Here is a 21,744-nt window from a genome sequence, read left to right on the forward strand (position 1 = left end):
CAAGCACTTGAAAACAAGATCTGGCCATAGATCTAGTCTGCACAGCACTATTATTATTAATAATAGGCAGAGTGGGCTCTCTCTGTCCCCTCAGGGTGTATGAGGAGCTGGGGTGTATGTCAACAATGTCTCGATGCACGCAGAGAGGATGGAAACTTTCCCCCAGCCCCAGATGACAGGCAGATCACACCAACTAGGAAGCAGGCCTTTTCCTGGTTTTGTGGACCTCAGAAAGAGAGATCAATGCTTTTTTTTTCTTTTTAGAGAGAGGGTCTCTCTGTCACCCAGGCTGGAGTGCAGTGGTGCAATCTTGGCTCACTGTAACCTCTGCCTTCTGGGTTCAAGTGATTCTCGTGCCTCAGCCTCCTGAGTAGCTGGGACTACAAGTGTGCGCACCATCACGCCCAGCTAATTTTTGTATTTTTAGTAAAGACAGGAGTTTCGCCATGTGGGCCAGGGCAGCCTTAAACTCCTGGTCTTCAGTGATCCACCCGCCTCAGTCTCCCAAAGTGCTGGGATTACAGGCATGAGCCACCACACCCAGCCCACATCACTGCTTTTAAAGCTGGAAGAATCTTCAAACTTTCAGATATTCATGAGCAAGATAAGAAGCATAGGGGCCGCAGCCGAGCGCGGTGGCTCACACTTGTAATCTCAGCACTTTGGGAGGCCGAGGCTAGTGGATCACCTGAGGTTGGGAGTTCGAAACCACCCCGACCAACATGGAGAAACCCCGTCTCTACTAAAAATACAAAATTAGCCAGGTGTGGTGGCACAAGCCTATAATCCCAGCTACTCAGGAAGGCTGAGGCAGGAGAATCGCTTGAACCCGTGAGGCAGAGGTTGCAGTGAGCTGGAGATCGCACCATTGCACTCCAGCCTGGGCAACAAGAGCGAAACTCCGTCTCAAAAAAATAAAAAATAAAAAAATTAAGTAGCATAGGGGCCGGGCGCGGTGGCTCACGCCTGTAATCCCAACACTTTGGGAGGCCGAGGCGAGTGGATCACCTGAGGTCAGGAGCTTGAGATCAGCCTGGCCAACATGGTGAAACCCTGTCCCTATTAATCATACAAAAACTTGCCGAGGTCCATGGCGCACACCTGTAATCTCAGCTATTCGGGAGGCTGAGGCAGGAGAATCGCTTGAACCCAGGAGGCAGAGGTTCCTGTGAGCTGAGATCATGCCACTGCACTCCAGCCTGGGCGACAAGAGCAAAACTCCATCTCGAAAAACAAGAAGTATAGATGGGGAGGGGTTTTGGAAGGTTTTTTAAAGGCACTGTTAGGTGTGGGTCAGTGAAACCTTAGGATGCCTTCAAGATTGTACTGGAGTTGTAAAGAGTGCTAAACCAAATTACTTTCCTATTGGAGCTATAATATGCAAGTAAACAAAAAATCATTTGCTGGTCAGGCGCAGTGGCTCACACCTATAATCCCAGCACTTTGGAAGCCAAGGCAGTGTCTCACGTGACCGTGTGAAAAGACCACCAAACAGGGTTTGTGTGAGCAACAAAGCTATTAATTTCACCTGGGTGCAGGCAGGCTGAGTCCGAAAAAGGAGTCAGCAAGGGCGGTGGATTATCATTGGTTCTTTTAGGTTTGGGATAGGTGGTGGAGTTAAGAGCAATGTTTTTGGGGCAGGGGGTGGATCTCACAAAGTACATTCTCAAGGGTGGGGGGATTTACAAAGAACCTTCTTAAGGGTGGGGGAGATGACAAAGTACAGGGATCAGTTAGGATGGGGCAGAAACAAATCACAGTGGTGGAATGTCATCAGTTAAGGCTATTTTCACTTTTTTTGTGGATCTTCAGTTACTTCAGGCCATCTCGATGGATACGTGCAGGTCCCTGTGGATATGATGGCTTAGCTCGGACTCAGAGGCCTGACAGGCAGGAGGATCACTTGAGCCCAGGAGTTTGAGACCAGCCTGGGCAACTCAGCAAGACCCCATCTCTAAAAAAAATGCAAAAATGGCCGGGCGCGGTGGCTCAAGCCTGTAATCCCAGCACTTTGGGAGGCCGAGACGGGCGGATCACGAGGTCAGGCGATCGAGACCATCCTGGCTAACACGGTGAAACCCTGTCTCTACTCAAAATACAAAAAACTAGCCGGGCGAGGTGGCGGGCGCCTGTAGTCCCAGCTACTCGAGAGGCTGAGGCAGGAGAATGGCGTAAACCCGGGAGGCGGAGCTTGCAGTGAGCTGAGATCCGGCCACTGCACTCCAGCCTGGGCGACAGAGCAAGACTCCGTCTCAAAAAAAAAAAAAAAAAAAATGCAAAAATTAGCCAGGCATGGTGGTGCCCACCTGTAGTCCCAGCTACTCGGGAGGCTGAGGTGGGAGGATCACCAGAGCCTGGGAGGTCAAGGCTGCAGTGAGATATGATCACACCACTGTACTCCAGCCTGTGCAACAGGGTGAAACTGTCTCAAAAAAAAAAAAAAAAAAAAAAGAATGGTGACCGAGTGCAGTGGCTCACGCCTGTAATCTCAGCACTTTGGGAGACAGAGGCAGGGGGATCACCTGAGGTCGGGAGTTCAAGACCAGCCTGACCAACATGGAGAAACCCTATCTCTACTAAAAATACAAAATTAGCCGGGCATGGTGATGCATGCCTGTAATCCCAGCTACTCGGAAGGCTGAGGCAGGAGAATTGCTTGAACCCAGGAGGCGAAGTTTGCGGTGAGCAGAGATCGCACCACTGCACTCCAGCCTGGGCAACAAGAGCGAAACTCCATCTCAAAAAACAAAAAAAAAATGGCCTTGCTAAAGAAATAAAAACAGGCCGGGCGCGGTGGCTCAAGCCTGTAATCCCAGCACTTTGGGAGGCCGAGACGGGCGGATCATGAGGTCAGGAGATCGAGACCATCCTGGCTAATACGGTGAAACCCCGTCTCTACTAAAAAATACAAAAAACTAGCCGGGCGACGAGGCGGGCGCCTGTAGTCCCAGCTGCTCGGGAGGCTGAGACAGGAGAATGGCGTGAACCCGGGAGGTGGAGCTTGCAGTGAGCCGAGAGCCGGCCACTGCACTCCAGCCTGGGCAGCAGAGCAAGACTCCGTCTCAAAAAAAAAAAAAAAAAAAAAGAAATAAAAACATAGATACACACACACTAACTGAGTTGGGGGAGACAGAGTATGTAAGTCACAGAAGCTAAGGGATCACCCCATCAAACCCACATAAGGTCTAGCCCCCCTGGAATTTATTCTGGCATCTAGTGTGAGCAAAGGGACTAACACAAATTTCCCCCGAAATCATTAACACAGGATTTCTCAGCCTCAACGCTGTTGACATTGGCCCCGCATCATTCTCTGGGGTGGGGCCGTCCTGTGCACTGAAGGGCTTTCAGCAGCACCTCTGGCCTCCACCCACTAGATGCCAGTAGTGCACACAGTCTCACACACACACACCCGCCCCCATCTGGGTATGACAACCAAAAACATCTTCAGATATTGCCAAGTGTCCCCTGGGAGGGCAACATCACCGCCCCCCGTGCCTCCCTGCCTCTACACATGCACACACACACACTGTTGAGAACCACTAGTCAAATTTAGTGGTCATTGGGCAGGGCACAATGGCTTACACGTGTAACCCCAGCACTTTGGGAGGCTGAGGTGGGAGGATCACTTGAGCTCAGGCGTTGGAGACCAGCCTGGGCAACACAGCAAGACACCATCTCTACAAAAAAATACAAAAATTAGCCAAGCATGGTGGTGCATGCCTGTAGTCCCAGCTACTTGGGAGGCTGAGGTGGGAGAACCACTTGAGCCCAGGAGTTTGAGGCTGCAGTGAGCCATGACCATGCCACTGCACTCCAGCCTGGATGACAGGGCAAGACCCTGTCTCAGAAAAAAAAAAAAAAAAATTTGCCAGGTGCAGTGGCTCACGCCTGTAATCCCAGCACTTTGGGAGGCCAAGGCGGGCAGATCACGAGGTCAGGAGTTGGAGACCAGCCTGGCCAACATGGTGAAACCCCGTCTCTACTAAAAATACAAAAATTAGCTGGGCATGGTGGTGCATGCCTGTAATCCCAGCTACTGGGGCAGCTGAGCCAGGAGAATGGCTTGAACCCAGGAGGCTGAGGTTGCAGTGAGCCGAGATGGCACCACTGCACTCCAGCTTGGTGACAGAACAAGACTCTGTCTCAAAAAAAAAAAAAAAAAAATTAGTGGCCATGGCAAATGTGAGGTCCCAACCACATGGCCAAGATGGCTTACCCCACCCCCCAGCAATACACCAAAGTCCTTGAGTGGGGAAGTCAAGGATGGGAGGTGAGGAGGAGACTTCCTGGGAGGGTGGGACTGGAGGCTGTCCAAGGAACCAGCCCCAGGAGGCCTGACCTTCACAGGAGAGGCAGCACAGGAAGTCCAGTCCAGCCTCTGATAATAGTTAGACTCGTGAAAGATACAATTTATTGTTGACTCTGCGGGAGGGGAGACTAGCACTATGTTCTTAACTGGGTCTTGCATCATCAGACCCTGGAGGGTGGGCCTTCTTCACCACCCCAACTTGCAAATGTGAAATTCAGACACAGAGAGGAGCACCAGGGCAAGGTCATATACCTAACGTTACAGGAAATGCAGAGGCAAGGCGTATGGTGTGTAATAGATTATAACACTGAACACTGGAATAAAATATAATTCCAGTCTTACGCCTGGAATCCCAGCACTTTGGGAGGCCGAGGTGGGAGGATCCCTTGAGCTCAGGAGTCGGAGACCAGCCTGGACAACATAGCGAGACCCCATCTCTACAAAAAATCTTGAAAATTAGCCAGGCGTGATGGCGTGCACCTGCAGTCCCAGCTATTTGGGAGGCTGAGGCGAGGGGATTGCTTGAGTCCAGGACATCGAGGCTGCAGTGAGCTCTAAGCATGCCACTGCACCACAGCCTAGGGGACAGAGCAAGACCCTGTCTCAAAATATATATGTATACACATATAGGCCAGCCACAGTGGCTCACGCCTGTAATCCCAGCACTTTGGGAGGCAGAGGTGGGCAGATGGCCTGAGGTCAGGAGTTTGAGATCAGCCTGACCAACATGGAGAAACCTTGTCTCTACTAAAAATACAAAAAAATTAGCCGGGCGTGGTGGCACATGCCTGTAATCCCAGCTACTCGGGAGGCTGAGGCAGGAGAATCGCTTAAACCTGGGAGGCAGAGGTTGCAGAGAGCCAAGATCGTGCCATTGCACTCCAGCCTGGGCACTAAGAGTGAAACTCCATCTCAAAGAAAAAAAAAACAGAAAAAGGATATAGATATAGATATAGATATAGATATAGATATAGATATAGATATAGATATAGATACAGATATAGATACAGATAGAGATATATTATAATACTGGAGAGGAGTGGTGTTATTTTGGGAGAGCGAGGCAGCCCTGACGACTCACTATCCCCTCCCAATATGTAACCCAGCTGTCTTACTCCTCCACTCTCCTCCTTAGGCCAGGCTGGGGGTGACCCACCTGTGAGGAGCTCAATGCCCAGTAGAGGTGTACCGGGGAGCCCACCAGCATCTGCACCCAGTCATGGGAGGAAATCGTGGTTTTACTATGCAGCTTCGGGACAAGCCCTCCGGGAACCAACCTGCAAACCATATCGCCGCCCCGGAGCCCCCAGCCCAGCCCCACTGGGAGGGCTCGCGGTTAATGCAAGGATTCTGGCGAATGCGGTCTAAATAGAATGAGAAGAGGGACTGCGGACCGAGAAACTGAGGCAAGGCCTGGGGCAGGAAGGTGGAGGCTAAGGGGGAGGGGCAGGACTTCTCAGATGCCTGTTTACCAGGCGCTCCCCTCCCTTCCTCCGCCCAATTTCTGCGGGTGGTCAAGCCTGGCTGGGGGCTGGGAAGGTGGAGACGGCACTGGTGGCGCCCTAAGGGGCCTCACCCACAAGGCAGGGGTCGGAGCACGTGGGGTCCCGGACGTCTCGAGGGGGGCCGCTGGGGAGCGAGGTCCCTGCACCACCTCCCCCCACCCCAGCCCCCTCTATCATCCCGGGGCGGGACCAAGGGGCGGAGCGGGAGGGTGACCGGCCGTGACGCGTGCCCCGCCCGCTCATATAGCTGCTCCCGGGGGCGCAGGGACCGTGCTCCGCCGTCTCCGCCGCATCTTCCACCCGCGCCGCCGCCGCAGCTCCCCGCGCTCGCGCCACCGCCGCCGCGTCCACCCTCAGCGCCACCGCCATGCGGGAGATCGTGCACCTGCAGGCCGGCCAGTGCGGCAACCAGATCGGGGCCAAGGTGCGCGGGGGACGGGGCCCGGGAAGGAGGCAGCGACCCCGGGGAGCGGCGCGGGGTCGGTCCCCGGAGCACCCCCCAACCTGGGAGCCTTTGAAGAGGAATGAGGTCCCCAGGAGGCCAGCGCGCCCCAGGGGCCGTGGGGGAAGGGTCGCGGGGTGGGGGTGGCAGGGCCAGGCTGGGAACAAAGAGGCTGCGGAGAGTGGGAGCCAGCCTTCTGTCCGCCTGTCACAGCTGGGCCCACAGCTGGGCCACTGTCCCCTCCTCACGCACAAAGAACCCCCATGCCTCCCCCGGGCTGCAGCCTGGGTGCGCTGGCACCAGCCGGCCCCGCTGGGTGCTGACTCGGCTGCACCCCGCCCCCACCGCTCCTTCTTGCTGCCTCATCCTCGCCCCGACACCATGCCTCTAAGTCCCCCGTTCACCTTGCTGGGGGAGAGGTGGCAGCTAGGGAGGTAGTTGGGGGCTGGCGGTACTCTTCCGCCTGGCCACCGGCTTCCCCTCTCTCAACTCTTCGACCACCTCTCTCTCTAGTTTTGGGAGGTTATCAGTGACGAACATGGCATCGACCCCACAGGCACATACCATGGGGACAGTGACCTGCAACTGGAGAGGATCAATGTGTACTACAACGAGGCCACAGGTAGGGCGAAGGAGGCACCTTCCAGGTGGGGAGGGGCAGCTGGGAGGGAACAGGATGCTACCGGGCGCCTGTGGTTCCTGGCATGCACCAAACTGCCCTCCATCTGTTTCCCTGCAGGAGGGAATTATGTCCCCAGAGCGGTGCTGGTGGACCTGGAACCAGGCACCATGGACTCCGTCCGTTCCGGCCCCTTCGGTCAGATCTTTCGGCCGGACAACTTCGTGTTTGGTGAGTCCCCCAGCAGGGAGCAGAGGCTGGAAAACCTCCTTATTCCTGCTAACACCACTGAGTCAACAGCCACCACCGGAGCCCACAGACCAGAGAGGGGTTGGACAGGGCACCAATCACCAGCCCTGCACAGGGCTGTGATGGGGGACGCTTGGGCCACTGTGAGAGCCCTGGAGAGGGTGGATACAGAGAGGGGTTCAGGGAAGGCTTCCTGGAGGAGGTGGCATTTTAATTCAACAGTCTGAACCGGAACCAGACTGCCTGGGTGCACATCCCAATTCTGCCACTTCATGCATTCAACAAATGGTGAGCACTTACTGCATACCAGGCCCTGTTCTAGAAGTTGGAGATACAGGGAAGAATCAAATAGACAGAGCTCCCTCTCTGCCCCAGTGCAGCTCACATTCTGGTGGAAGGTGATAGGCCACAAAGGAGATAAGTAAGTAAAGCTCGGTCAGGGGTTGATTCAGATGGATAACTTAGGATGGGCTCCTCAGCCTTTCTGGGCCTCAAAATCCTCTTTTTTTTTTTTTTTTTTTTTTTTTTCAGACAAAGTCTGTCTGTCCTGCTGTCACCCAGGCTAGAGTGCAGTGGCATGATCGCGGCTCACTGTCGCCTCCACCTCAGTCTCCCAAGTAGTGGCATGATCGCGGCTCACCTGGTCCTCTTGCCTCAGTCTCCCAAGTAACTGGGACTACAGCGCACCACCACATCCAGCTAATTTTTTAGTCTTTGTAGAGAGGTGGGTCTCTGTGTTGCCCAGGCTAGTCTCAAACTCCTGGACTCAAACGATCCACCCAACTCATTTGTGCTGGGATTACAAGCATGAGCCACTTTGCCCGGCCTCCTCGTCTTTAAAACAGGGATTTCACTGGGCATGGTGGCTCATGCCTGTAAACCCAGGACTTTGGGCTAAGTCAGGAGGAGAGCTTGAGGCCAGGAGTTCGAGGCCAGCCTGGGCACCATGGTGAGACCCCCGTCTCTACAAAAAGAAAAAAATTCTAATTAGCTGAGTGAGGTGGTATGCACCTGCAGCCACAGCTACTCGTGAGGCTAAGGTAGGAGGAGCACTTGAGCCTGGGAGGTCGAGGCTGCCGTGACCTATGATGGTGCCACTGCACTCCAGCCTGAACGATGGCATGAGACCCCACCTCTAAAAAAGATCAAATAAAACAGGGATTCTAAAATGCTAACTATTAGAATAGTAAGGCTTAGGGTGGGCACAGTGGCTCACACCTATAATCCCAGCACTTTGGGAGGCCGAGGTGGGTGGATCACCTGAGGTCGGGAGTTTGAGACCAGCCTGACCAACATGGAGAAACCCCGTCTCTACTAAAAATAAAAAATTAGCCAGGCATGGTGGCGGATGCCTGTAATCCCAGCTACTTGGGAGGCTGAGGCAGGAGAATTGCTTGAACCCAGGAGGCGGAGGTTGTGGTGAGCCAAGATCAGGACACTGCACTCCAGCCTGGGCGAGAGCGAAACTCCCTCTCCAAAAAAAAAAAAGTGAGGCCTAAAGCCTAAAAGAATTTAGAACAATGCCTGACACAGAGAAAGAGGTAAATAAGCATTTGTCATTGTTTTCATTACTATCTGCAGTCTAGAATGTGGGTAGGATTTGGACTAGCCAAAGGGCATTGAAGGGAGAAAAGATGTTGAAGACAGAGGGAACAGCATATGTGAAGACAGTGAGGCGTCCACACCCTGGGACAATCCTTCCAGGGAAGCTTTCATGGCTCCAGCTGGCTGCATGTCCCTACCCTGGCCTCAGGCCCTGGCTCCACCCGCCTCCAATACTCCCAGCATCTAAGATGTGCTAAATGCAGGACCTGTCCTACCTCTCTGAATCTTTTCCTCAACTTCACCTCTTGCTTCCATTTTACAGGTGAGAAAACAGGCACAGAGACAATAGGTCACATGCAGAAAGTCACACCGCAAGCCAGTGAGGCTGCCAGGAGCCAGAGGGTCTGACTACTAGGTCCACATTTTGTTTTGTTTTGTTTTTTGAGACGGAGTCTCCGTTGCCCAGGCTGGAGTGGGCAGTGGGAGTGCAGTGACGCAACCTCCACCTTCCCGATTCAAGCGATTCTCCTGCCTCCTGAGTAGCTGGGACTACAGGCATGTGCCACCACACCTAGCTAATTTTTTGTATTTTTAATAGAGACGGGGTTTCACCATGTTGGCCAGGCTAGTCTCGAACACCTGACCTCAGGTGATCCGCCTGCCTCTGCTTACCAAAGTGCTGGGATTACAGGCGTGAGCAATCGCGCCTGGTCTGAGTCCACACTTTTAATGCTCCTCCCACCCCCTGGCCACCCAGAGACCACAGATTCTCTTGGCCCAACTGCAAGCCCTCTGTGGTCCTCCTGAAATCACTCACACCCTTTGGCCAATCTCATTTCATCTTGATTTCACCCGGCCATTTCCCAAGGACCTCTTATGGATCACGGTCACAGAACTGCATCATTATGTTTTGAAATCTTCCAACAGATCAGGGAGCGGAAGTCACTCGTCCAAGGTCACACAGTTTGTCTTGTCAGTCCCGAGAAGCTGGAGTCCAAACCACCAGACTGGGGAGGAGGAGGGTGGGGGTGACCAGAGGTGGCTTCTCTGAGGATGTGGCATTGAGCTGAGACCTGAAGGAGGTGAGGAAAAAGTCATGTGAATACCTGGTGGGAAAGCCTAGGCAGCTGGAGCGACTAGTGCAAAGGCCCCAGGGCAGGACCACACCTGGAAAGTTGGAGAAACAACTGCGGCTGAAGCAGAGTGAGGGAGGGGATGGGACAGGTCCAGCAGGGCCTTGTGGCCTGCAGGGAGGATTTGGGCTTTGACCCCAAGGCAGGTGGGAGCCCTCGAGGGCTGTATGCAGAGGAGGGACAGGACTTAACTCAGGTGCTCTCAGGTGTCGTCTTGTGGGTACTGTGGAAAGGACAGACTGGGGGATGAGGATAGGAGCCAGGGGACCAGGACAGAGGGAACTGAACTTATCCAGGAGGGCAATGCTGGAGCTGAACCAAGGTGGAGACAGACAAGGGGTGAAAGAAAATGTTAGCTGTTCACAGTAATACTGGCCAACTTTCTTTTTTTTTCTTTCGAGACAGAGTCTCGCTCTGTCGCCCAGGCTGGAGTGCAATGGCGCTATCTCGGCTCACTGCAAGCTCCACCTTCCAGGTTCACGCCATTCTCCTGCCTCAGCCTCCTGAGTAGCTGGGACTACAGGCGCCCACCACCACATCTGGCTAATTTCTTTCTGTTGTTAGTAGAGACGCGGTTTCACGTGTTAGCCAGGATGGTCTTGATCTCCTGACCTCATGATCTGCCAGCCTCAGCCTCCCAAAGTGCTGGGATTACAGGCGTGAGCCACCACGCCTGGCCAATATTCTAATACTGATTCTTTTCCTCATGGAGCTTGCATTCCACAGTGAGCTTATAGACAACACGATTAACAAGAAAACACAGGCCAAGTATGGTGGCTCACGCCTGTGATTCCAGCACTTTGGGAGGCCATGGCAGGTGGATTGCTCCAGCTCAGGAGTTCAAGACCAGCCTGGGCAACATGACGAAACCCCACCTCTACAAAAAAATAAAAATAAAAAAATTAGCCAGATCTGGTAGCATAAGCCTGTAGTCCCAGCTACTCAGAAGATTGAGGCAGGAGATCACTTGAACCTGGGAGGTCAAGGCTGCCGTGAGTCATGATTGCACCACTGTACTCCAGCCTGGGCAACATACCAAGACCTTGCCTGGAAATGATAATAATAATGTTAATTATTAATCTTTTTATTCTTGTTTGTTTATTTTAGAGACAGGGTCTTCCTCTGGCTCCCAGGCTGGAGTGCAGTGGTGTGATCATAGCTCACTGCAGCCTCCAACTCCTGGGCTCAAGCAATCTCCCACCTCAGCCTCCCTAGTAACTGGTACTATAGGCGTGCCACCACCATGACTGGCTAATTTGTGTATATATATATATTTTTTTAGAGACAGGGTCTCACTATGTTGCCCAGGCTGGTCTTGAACTGCTGAACTCAAGCAAAGCAATCCTCCCACCTCGGCCTCCCAAAGTGTTGGGATTATAGGCTTGAGCCACCATTACCAGTCTTGGTTTTTTGGGGTTTTTTTTGTTGGTGGTGGCGGGGGGGGGGGGGGGCAGGAGGGTGTTTTGTGTGTGTGTGTTTTTGAGATGGAGTCTCACTCCGTCGCCCATACTGGAGTGAAGTGGCTCGATCTCGGCTCACTGCAGCCTCCTCCCAGGTTCAAGCGTTTCTCTTGCCTCAGCCTCCCGAGTAGCTGGGACTACAGGCCCCTGCCACAACACCTGGCTAATTGTTATTATTTTTGATAGCTACTAGTATTCAACTGCTAGAATACTAGTAGTAGGAATACAACTACTAGTATTCCTCCAGGTGGTGGAGAGACAGGGTGGAGGGTGGGGGCTCCCCATAACTGCCTGCGCTTTGTCCCCTCCCCTTCCCTCTCCAGGCCAATCCGGAGCCGGCAACAACTGGGCAAAGGGGCACTACACGGAGGGCGCGGAGCTGGTGGACGCTGTCCTGGATGTAGTCCGGAAGGAGGCCGAGAGCTGCGACTGCCTTCAGGGCTTCCAGCTGACCCACTCGCTGGGAGGTGGCACGGGGTCTGGGATGGGCACGCTGCTCATCAGTAAGATCCGCGAGGAGTTCCCAGACCGCATCATGAACACCTTCAGTGTGGTGCCCTCGCCCAAAGTGTCGGACACGGTGGTGGAGCCCTACAACGCCACGCTGTCCGTGCACCAGCTGGTGGAGAATACGGATGAGACCTACTGCATCGATAACGAGGCGCTCTACGACATCTGCTTCCGCACCCTCAAGCTGACCACCCCCACCTACGGGGACCTCAACCACCTGGTGTCGGCCACCATGAGCGGGGTCACCACCTGCCTGCGCTTCCCGGGCCAGCTGAACGCCGACCTGCGCAAGCTGGCCGTCAACATGGTCCCCTTTCCTCGCCTGCACTTCTTCATGCCCGGCTTCGCGCCCCTGACCAGCCGGGGCAGCCAGCAGTACCGGGCCCTGACGGTGCCTGAGCTCACCCAGCAGATGTTCGATGCCAAGAACATGATGGCCGCGTGCGATCCGCGCCACGGCCGCTACCTGACCGTGGCCGCCGTGTTCCGGGGCCGCATGTCCATGAAGGAGGTGGACGAGCAGATGCTGAGCGTGCAGAGCAAGAACAGCAGCTACTTCGTGGAGTGGATCCCCAACAACGTGAAGACGGCCGTGTGCGACATCCCGCCCCGCGGCCTGAAGATGGCCGCGACCTTCATCGGCAACAGCACGGCCATCCAGGAGCTGTTCAAGCGCATCTCCGAGCAGTTCACGGCCATGTTCCGGCGCAAGGCCTTCCTGCACTGGTACACGGGCGAGGGCATGGACGAGATGGAGTTCACCGAGGCCGAGAGCAACATGAATGACCTGGTATCTGAGTACCAGCAGTACCAGGATGCCACGGCCGAGGAGGGCGAGTTCGAGGAGGAGGCGGAGGAGGAGGTGGCCTAGGCTGCTCCCCTGGCTTCCCATCTTTCCCCTTGAGGCTTCTGACCTTTGAACCCCCAGACCCCCCACCTCTGACCCCTGGAGCCCCACTTTCCCTCCAAGCCTGACTCCCCCCGACCCTAAGACTTGGCCCTGACCCTAACAATCCCTTTGGAGCTCGCTTTACTTCTGGCCACTTCATCTCCAACCCTGGCTCCCCTTTGACCCTTAGCCCTAATTGATCTTTGACCTTCTTGAGCTCTTCCAACCTTGACATTCCCAGGAGGAGCCCCGCTTCACCCTTCTGACTCTGGGAACGCGCCTTTAACTTTGCGGGTCCTCCTTCACCCCGACCTCTGCTTCACCTTTGACCCCTGCCCCCCATGAATCCCATTTTACCTGTAGACTTAGAAGTTCTGGTTTATGTTTGACCCCTCCCTCTGAGCTGCACTTCACCTCTGACCTTGCCTCACCTTTAACCCCGTCACCTGAGCCCCAGCTCCTACCTCTGACCTCAACTTCTCTTTGACCTCTGAATCCCCTCTGACCCCAGCTTCTCTTTCACCCCCATGAGTCCCATTTTACCTCTACACCTGTAAGTCCTGGTTTGCACTGGACCCCTTCCTCCGAGCTGCAGTTCACCTTTGAACTTGCCTCACCTTTCACTCCCCACAGCCCCAGCTCCTACCTCTGACCCCAGCTTCTCCTGGCTCCCACCGGCCCCATATGCATCCTCCCTGCCTCACTCCCCTTAGCCCCTGCCGACCTTAGCTTATCTGGGAGAGAAACAAGGCCCGGTGCCTGTGAAGAAGAGAGGTTGCCCCTGCCCTCCCATCCCGCTTCCCTGCCTTGCCCTCAATAAATGTAATTGATTGTTGTCCTGGATGTTTCTGCCGAATTCCTCTTGCCTCTCTTACAGCAAATGCCGGCTTTTCTCTACAGGATGGAGGAGGGTACCGATGACATCTCATCTCTGGGTGGGGAGGGATCAGACAGGCCAGGCTAGGCCACCCACTAATGCTGAGGTGTTGACTAAGCCATTTGCCCTCTCTGAGCCTCAGTCTTCCCACCTGTAAAATGGGATCATGCATTTTTCCCCCAGGATCCTCTCACAGCTGTTACAGGAATAGGGTCCCGATCCAGACCCCAAGAGAGGGTTCTTGGACCTTACACAAGAAATAATTCAGGGCAAGTCCATAACGTAAAAGCACGTTTATTAAGAAAGTAAAGGAGCCGGGCACAGTGGCTCACACCTGTAATCCAACACTTTGGGAGGCCGAAGCAGGTGGATCACCTGAGGACAGGGGAGACCAACCTGATCAACACGGCAAAACCCCATCTCTACTAAAAATTAAAAAATTCGCCAAGTGGTGGGCGCTTGTAGTCTCAGGTACTCCAGAGACTGAGGCAGGAGAATCGCTTGAACCTGGGAGGCAGAGGGGTTGCAGTGAGCCAAGATCACGCCAGTGCACTCCTGCCTGGCAACAGAGTGACACTCCATCTCAAAAATAATAAAGGAGCCAGGTGTGGTGGCTCACACCTGTAACCCCAACACTTTGGAAGGCTGAGGTGGGCGGATCACCTGAGGCCAGGAGAGACCAGCCTGACCAACATGGTGAAACTCCATCTCTACTAAAAATACAAAAATTAGCTGGGCGTGGTGGCGGGCACCTGTAGTTCCAGCTACTTGGGAGGCTGAAGCAGGAAAATCACTTGAACCTGGGGGGCAGAGGTTGCAGTGAGCCAAGATCACACCACTGCACTCCAGCCTGGGGGACAGAGCAAGACTCTTTCAAAAAAAAAAAATCAATAGCTACTCCATAGACAGAGCAGCCCCGAGAGCTGCTGGTTGCCCATTTTTATGGTTATTTCTTGATGATATGCTAAACGAGGGGTGGATTATTCATGTCTCCCTTTTTAGACCATAGAGGGCGTTGCCATGGCATCTGTAAACTGTCCTGGCACTGGTGGGAGTGCAGCACTGAGGACAACCAGAGGTCACTCTCGCGGCCATCTTGGTTTTGGTGGGTTTTGGCCGACTTCTTTATTGCAACCTGTTTTATCAGCAAGGTCTTGATGACCTGTATCTTATGCCGATCTCATGCTGTGACTTAGAATGCCTTAACAATCTGGGAATGCAGCCCAGTAGGTCTCAGGTCTCAGCCTCATTTTACCAAGCTCCTATTCAAGATGGAGTTGTTCTGGTTCACACGTCTCTGACACACCCACCCTGGAATTGTTCGTGAGGATTTGAGGAGATCTCAGGAGCAAAGAGTGGGTGCTTGGTGGCAGAGGTACTGCTGTTCTCTGTGCAGCACCTTGCAAATATGGAAGGCAGGAAGGGGAATCTCTAGGGAAGGGTGCCAGGAAGATGGCAGCCTCAGCGGGCACCCAAGTGGCAATCCTGCCAGAGTAACAACACAGCTCACCCACATGAAGCTCTTCCGTGCGCCTGACTCATGCCTCATTTCATGCAAGCCTCACACCAACCCTGGAAGGCCAGAGCTTCTATCCCTTCCAAGCTAAGGTGTAGAGAGAGAAAAGCGTATCAGTTAGCTTTTGCTGTGTAACAAACAATCCCCCCAAAACTTAGTGGCTTAAGATAAAAACAGGTATTTATTTTGCTCCCAAATCTGTAATTTGAGCAAGGATTGGTGAGGCAGTTCATTTAGGCTCCCCATGACATCAGCCAGAGCATCTTAGCTGGAGGTAGAGGGATCTATTTCCAAGGTGACACACAACTGACTGGCCAGGTGGTGCCAATTATCAGCTGGGGGCTCAGCAGGAGTAAGGAGAACAAAGGCCTTAGTGTCTCTCCATGTAGGTCTCTCCATAGTCTGCTTGAGCTTCCTCACAACATGGCCACTGGGTTCCCCCACAGCAAACATCCCAAGAGAGCAGGACAGAAGTAAATGCAAAAGAAAAATGGATTGCATCTTTATGACCTAGCTTCAGAAGTCATACAGTGTCACTTATTCAGGACTCATCATCAAGGGAAGTCACTAAACCTTGTTCATATTCAAGGGGATGAGGTACAGACTCCAACTCTTTTCTTTTTGAGACAGGATCTCACTCTGTCACCCAGGCTAGAGTGCAGTGGTGTGATCACGGCTCATTGACACCTCAAACTCCCGGGCTCAAGCGATCCTCCCTCCTCAGCCTCCAGAGTAGCTAGGACTACAGACATGTGCCCACCACATCTGGCTTTTTCTTATTGTTAGTAGAGATTAGAGATAGGGTCTTACTATGTGGCCCAGGCTAGTCTCCTGCCTCAGCCTCCCAAAGTGCTGGGATTACAGACATGAGCCACCACACCTGGCCCATACTCCAGCTGTTTTATTTTGTTAGAGTTTCACCCTTGTCACCCAGGCTGGAGTGCAATGGCGCAATCTTGGTTCACTGCAACCTCCGCCTCCTGTGCTCAAGCAATTATCTAGCCTCAGCCTCCTGAGTAGCTGGGATTACAGGCACCCGCCACCACACCCAGCTAATTTTTGTGTTTTTAGTAGAGATGGGGTTTCACCATGTTGACCAGGCTGGTCTCAAACTCCTGACCTCAGGTGATCCACCCGCCTTGGCCTCCCAAAGTGCTGGGATTACAGGCATGTTCCACCATGCCCGGCCCACACTCCAGCTCTTGATGGTAGAGTGGCAAGATTCTAGAAGAGCGTGTAGGGAGAGCAATAGAACCATGGCCATCTTTAGAAATTACAAATTTTTGGCCAGGTGTGGTGACTCACTCCTGTAATCCCAAAATTTGGGGTGGCCAAGGCAGGCAGATTACTTGAGTCCAGGAGTTTGAGTCCAGTTTGGGCAACATGGCAAAACCCTATCTCTACAAAAAATACAAAATAATAATAACAACTGGCTATGGTGGTGCACACCTGTAGCCCCAGCTACTCAGCAGGCCAAGGTGGGAGAATCACTCAGGCCCAGGAGGTCAAGGCTGCAGTGGCTGAGCTGTAATTGCACCACTGCACTATAGCCTGGGTGACAGAGAGAGACACTGTGGGAGAAAAGGGAAGGGAAGAGAAGGGGGCTGGGCGTGGTGGCTCATGCCTATAATCCCAACACTTTGGGAGGCTGAGGCGGGCAGATCACAAGTTTAGGAGTTCAAGACCAGCCTGGCCAACATGGTAAAACCCTATCTCTACTACAGGTATAAAAAATTAGCTGAGCATGGTGGCACACACCTGTAATCCCAGCTACTCGGGAGGCTGAAGCAGGAGAATCGCTTGAACCTGGGAGGTGGAGGTTGCAGTGAGCTGAGATTGCACCATTGCACTCCAGCCTGGGTAACAGAGTGACACTCTGTCTTAAGAAAAAGAAAAGAAGGAACGAAAGAAAAGAAAGGAGGGAAGGAAAGAAAGAAGGAAGGAAATAAGAAGGCAGGAAGACAGGAAAGCAAGATGGAAAGAAGGAAGGAAGGAAGGAGGAAGGGAGGGAAGGAGGAAGGGAGGAAGGGAAGAAGGAAGGAAAAAAGGAAGGTAGGAATAAATTACAATTTGCCACACAAAGTCACTTGCCCATGGTCACATGGCTATTAAACAGCGAGCTGGAATTCAAACCCTACTAGTTGAACTCTAGAACCCTGACACGAGCAGCCGGAGTTCCTTGTGGGGACCATTCTAGGTATATTAAGCAGAAAAGAACTTAATACAAGAATTGATGGTGCTTGCGAAATCACTGGAAGACGCTGAGAGAGTGGGCCATAGGCTTCTCAAATTTTACTGTGCAAAAGAATCGGTAGAACAACTTGCTAAAGCACAGCTTCTTCAGTCCCACCCCCTCACAGTTTCAGATTCAGTAAGTAGGTCCGGGGTGGGGCCCAAGACCCCGCATTTTTAACCAGCTCTCAGGAGATGCTAAAGATGTGTGAATAAGACCACAGATCGAGCAGCCCCGGAGTAGGTAGGACCCTTGTGACACCACGAAAATGGGTCACCAAGGAGCAGCTCCCCTGTATAGGGAGAAAGGTGGAGAACAGAGAGGCAGTTACCAGAACTACGACCTCGAAATGGGTCCAACAAAGCACACAAATTCATGAAAATAAAATGTATAGCTCCACAATCCTGCTTCTCAGCAAGACATATGCACACGCCCACACTGCCTCGCTTCCACTTTCTAAATCTCTCATGAACATTTCTCATTGGTAGAACCAATTCTGCATCCAAAAACGGAGCTGCAAAGGCATCTGGGAAATGTAGGGTTTGGAGGAGTTTTTTGCAGCCTGTGCATTAGGAAGACAAGCCAGGGGCAAGGGTAGGCGAGTGGGGACACGTGGAGAGCCAAGCAGTAATGTCCACCACTCTATGCTGGACCACCAGACCCAGGCTGGAGCCCCAGTCTTCTTGATAGGCCCTGCAGCCAGGAGTAAGGAGAGGCATGAGGCAAGCAGCATGGACATCAGCCCACAGCAACTTCAGCAGGCCCAGCACAGCACAGCACTGGGTGGTAGACCAGCAATACAAAGGACTTAGGTAGCAGCATAGTGAATAGATCTGGGTTGGATTCCTCCTCCTTCTTTGCACAAGGCACTTAACTACTCAGAAGTATATAGACTTTTTATTTGCTTTTTTTTTCTTTAATTTTTTATTTATTTATTTATTTTTGAGACAGAGTTTCACCCTTGTTGCCCAGGCTGGAGTGCAGTGGTGCGATCTCGGCTCACTGCAATCTCCGCCTCCCAGGTTCAAACGATTCTCCTGCCTCAGCCTCCCAAGTGGCTGGGATTACAGGCACCCACCGCCACACCTGGCTAATTTTTCTGTATTTTTGGTAGAGACGGGATTTCACCATGTTGGCCAGGGGCTGGTCTCGAACTCCTGACCTCAGATGATCAGCCCGCCTTAGCCTCCCAAAGTGCTGAGATTAGGTGTGAACCACCGCACCCAGCCTGGTTTTTTGTTTGTTTGTTTGTTTTGTTGTTTTAAATACTATTTCCCCAAACTTTGATGAGGCAGTTGCTTTCGGGGGGGGTTCAATTTTTTTTTTTTTTTTTTTTTTTTTTTGAGTCTCCTTCTGTTAGCTAAGCTGGAGCGCAGTGGCACAATCATGGCTCACTGCAGCCTCGACCTCCTGGACTCAAGTGATCCTCCCACCTCAGCCTCCCAAGTAGCTGGGACCACAGGCATGTGTCACCATGCCAGCTAGTGTTTCTGTAGAGATGGTATTTCACCATGATGCCCAGGCTGGTCTCCAGAGGCTGAGGTGGGAGGATCCCTTGAGCTCAAGCAATCCACCCGCCGCGGCCTCCCAAAGTGACGGGATTACAAGAGCAAGCAACCACGTCCAGCCAAGTGTAAGTTTTTGTCTGTCTGTTTTTGAGACAGTCTCACTCTATTGCCAGGAGAGCAGTGGCATGATCACAATTCAGTTGCAGCCTTGACCTTCTGGACTCAAGTAGTCCTCCCACCTCAGCCTCCTGAGTAGTTGGAACTACAGGCATGCACCACCACACCCAGCTAATTTTTTAATTTTTTTTTTTTTTTTTTTGAGATGGAGTCTGACTGTATCGCCCAGGCTGGAGTGCCATGGCAGGATCTCGGCTCACTGCAACCTCCACCTCCCAGGTTCAAGCGATTCTCCTGCCTCAACCTCCCGAGTAGCTGTGATTATAGGCATGCGCCACCACATCTGGCTAATTTCTGTATTTTTAGTAGAGACGGGGTTTCACTATGTTGGCCAGACTGGTCTTGAACTGCTGGCCTCAGGTGATCCACCCACCTCAGCCTTCCAAAGTGTTGGGATTACAGGCATGAGCCGCCGCACCTGGCCTGCACCCAATTTTTTAGATTTTTTTTTTTTTTTTTTTTTTTTTTTGAGACGGAGTCTCGCTCTGTCACCCAGGCTAGAGTGCAGTGACCGGATCTCAGCTCACTGCAAGCTCCGCCTCCCAGGTTTACGCCATTCTCCTGCCTCAGCCTCCCGAGTAGCTGGGACTACAGGCGCCCGCCACCTCGCCCGGCTAGTTTTTTGTATTTTTTAGTAGAGACGGGGTTTCACCGTGTTAGCCAGGATGGTCTCGATCTCCTGACCTCGTCATCCACCCGTCTCGGCCTCCCAAAGTGCTGGGATTACAGGATTGAGCCACCGCGCCCGGCCTAGATTTTTTTGTAGAGACGGGATCTTGATATATTGCCCAGGCCGGTCTTGAACTTCTGACCTCAAGCCTCAGCCTCGCTAAGTGCCGGGATTACAGGCGTGAGCCACCATGCCAGGAAAAGTAAAGGATTTTAAGATAAGAGGATTATGGCAAATTATTTGGGTGAGTCCAATATAATCACAAGGGTCTTTATAAGAGGGAGACAGAGGATCAGAGTCAGAGAAGAGGTGAGGACAAAAGCAGGAGTCCCAGCAAGTGAGAGAGATTTGAAGATTAATGCTACTGACTCGGCCAGGTACTGTAGCTCACACCTGAAATCCCAGGACTTTGGGAGGCTGAAGCATGAAGATCACTTGAAGCCAGGAGTTTGAGACCACCCTAGGCAACATAGCAAGACACTGTCTCTATGAAAATTGTTCTAAGAAGTTAGCTGGGTGTGGTGGCACATTGCTGTAGTCCTAGCTCCTTAGGAGGCTGGGATGGGAGGATAACACAAGCCCAGGAGTTCCAGACTACAGTGAGCTATGATCGCACCACTGCACTCCAGTCAGGACAACAGACGGAGACCCTGTCTCTAAAAAAAAAATAAAAAATAAAAATAAAAAAGCTAGGCACCATGGCTCACACCTATAATCCCAGCACTTCGGGAGGCTGAGGTGGGTGGACCACCTGAGATCAGGAGTTCCAGACCAGCCTGGCCACATGGTGAAACTCTGTCTCTACTAAAAATACAAAAATAAGCCAGGCATGTGATGGGTGCCTATAATCTCAGCTACTAGGGAGGCTGAGGCAGGAGAATCGCTTGAACCAGGGAGGCGGAGGTTGCAGTGAGCCAAGATCATGCCATTGCACTGCAGCCTGGGCAACAAGAGCGAAATTCCGTCTCAAAAAAACAACAAAATTAACCATGTGTGGCGGCTGTGTCTATAATCCTAGTTGCTCAAGAGGCTGAGGTGGGAGGCTCACTTGAGCTAAGGAGTTAGAGGTTGCATTGAGCTATAACGGTACCACTGCTCTCCAGTCTAGGAGACAGAGAGAGGGAGACCCTATCTCTTAAAATAATAATTAAAAATAAAGATAAAAACAGACTGGGCACAGTAGCTCACACTTGTAATCCCATTCACTTTGGAAGACCGAGGCCAGGGGATTGCTGGAGGCCAGAAGTTCAAGACCAGACCAGGCAATAAAGCAAAACCCCATCTCTACAAAAAAAAATTTTTTTTCTTTTGAGGTAGAGTCTCACTCTGTCACCCAGGCTGGAGTGCAGTGGCACAATTTCGGCTCACTGCAAGCTCCACCTCCCGGGTTCACGCCATTCTCCTAACTCAGCCTCCAGAGCAGCTGGGACTACAGGCGCCCGCCACCTCACCCGGCTAATTTTTTGTGTTTTTAGTAGAGACAGGGGTTTCACCGTGTTAGCCAGGATGGTGTCACTCTCCTGACCTGAGGTGATCCGCCCGCCTCGGCCTCCCAAAGTGCTGGGATTACAGGTGTGAGCCACCGCGCCCGGCCCACAAAAATATTTTTTTAAATTAGCTGAGCTGGCCAGGCACGGTGGCTCACGCCTGTAGTCCCAGCACTTTGGGAGGCCGAGGCGGGCATATCACTTGAGGTCAGGAGTTCAAGACCAGCCTGACCAACATGGTGAAACCCCATCTCTACTAAAAACACACACAAAAATTAGCCAAACGTGGTGGCGGGCACCTGTAATCCCAGCTATTCGGGAAGCTGAGGCAGGAGAATTGCTTGAACCCAGGAGGCAGAGGTTGCAATGATTGTGCCACTGCACTCCAGCCAGCCTGGGTGACAGAGCAAGGCTCCACCCCCTCCCCCCCCCAAAAAAAAGGCTGGGCTCCGTGGCTCATGTCTGTAATCCCAGCACTTTTGGAGGCCAATGCAGGTGGATCAGTGGATCACGAGGTCAGGAGTCCAAGACCAGCTTGGCCAAGATGGTGAAACCCCAACTCTCCATCTCTACTAAAAATACAAAAATTAGCCGGGTGTGGTGGCAGGCACCTAT

General features: G+C 52.7%; 1 protein-coding gene across 1 annotated transcript; it reads left to right on the forward strand.

Annotated features, from left to right (window-relative positions):
• Nucleotides 1–5,953: 5,953 nt before the first annotated feature.
• TUBB4A (tubulin beta 4A class IVa) lies at nucleotides 5,954–13,504 on the forward strand. Its single transcript, XM_030936402.1, has 4 exons — nucleotides 5,954–6,238; nucleotides 6,770–6,878; nucleotides 6,996–7,106; nucleotides 11,586–13,504. The coding sequence occupies exons 1-4, from the start codon at nucleotides 6,182–6,184 to the stop codon at nucleotides 12,641–12,643; spliced, it is 1,335 nt and encodes a 444-aa protein (XP_030792262.1). The 5' UTR covers nucleotides 5,954–6,181; the 3' UTR covers nucleotides 12,644–13,504.
• The last annotated feature ends 8,240 nt before the right edge of the window (nucleotides 13,505–21,744 follow it).

This window comes from Rhinopithecus roxellana, chromosome 8, assembly GCF_007565055.1.
Source record: "Rhinopithecus roxellana isolate Shanxi Qingling chromosome 8, ASM756505v1, whole genome shotgun sequence".
Lineage (NCBI taxonomy): Eukaryota > Metazoa > Chordata > Mammalia > Primates > Cercopithecidae > Rhinopithecus > Rhinopithecus roxellana.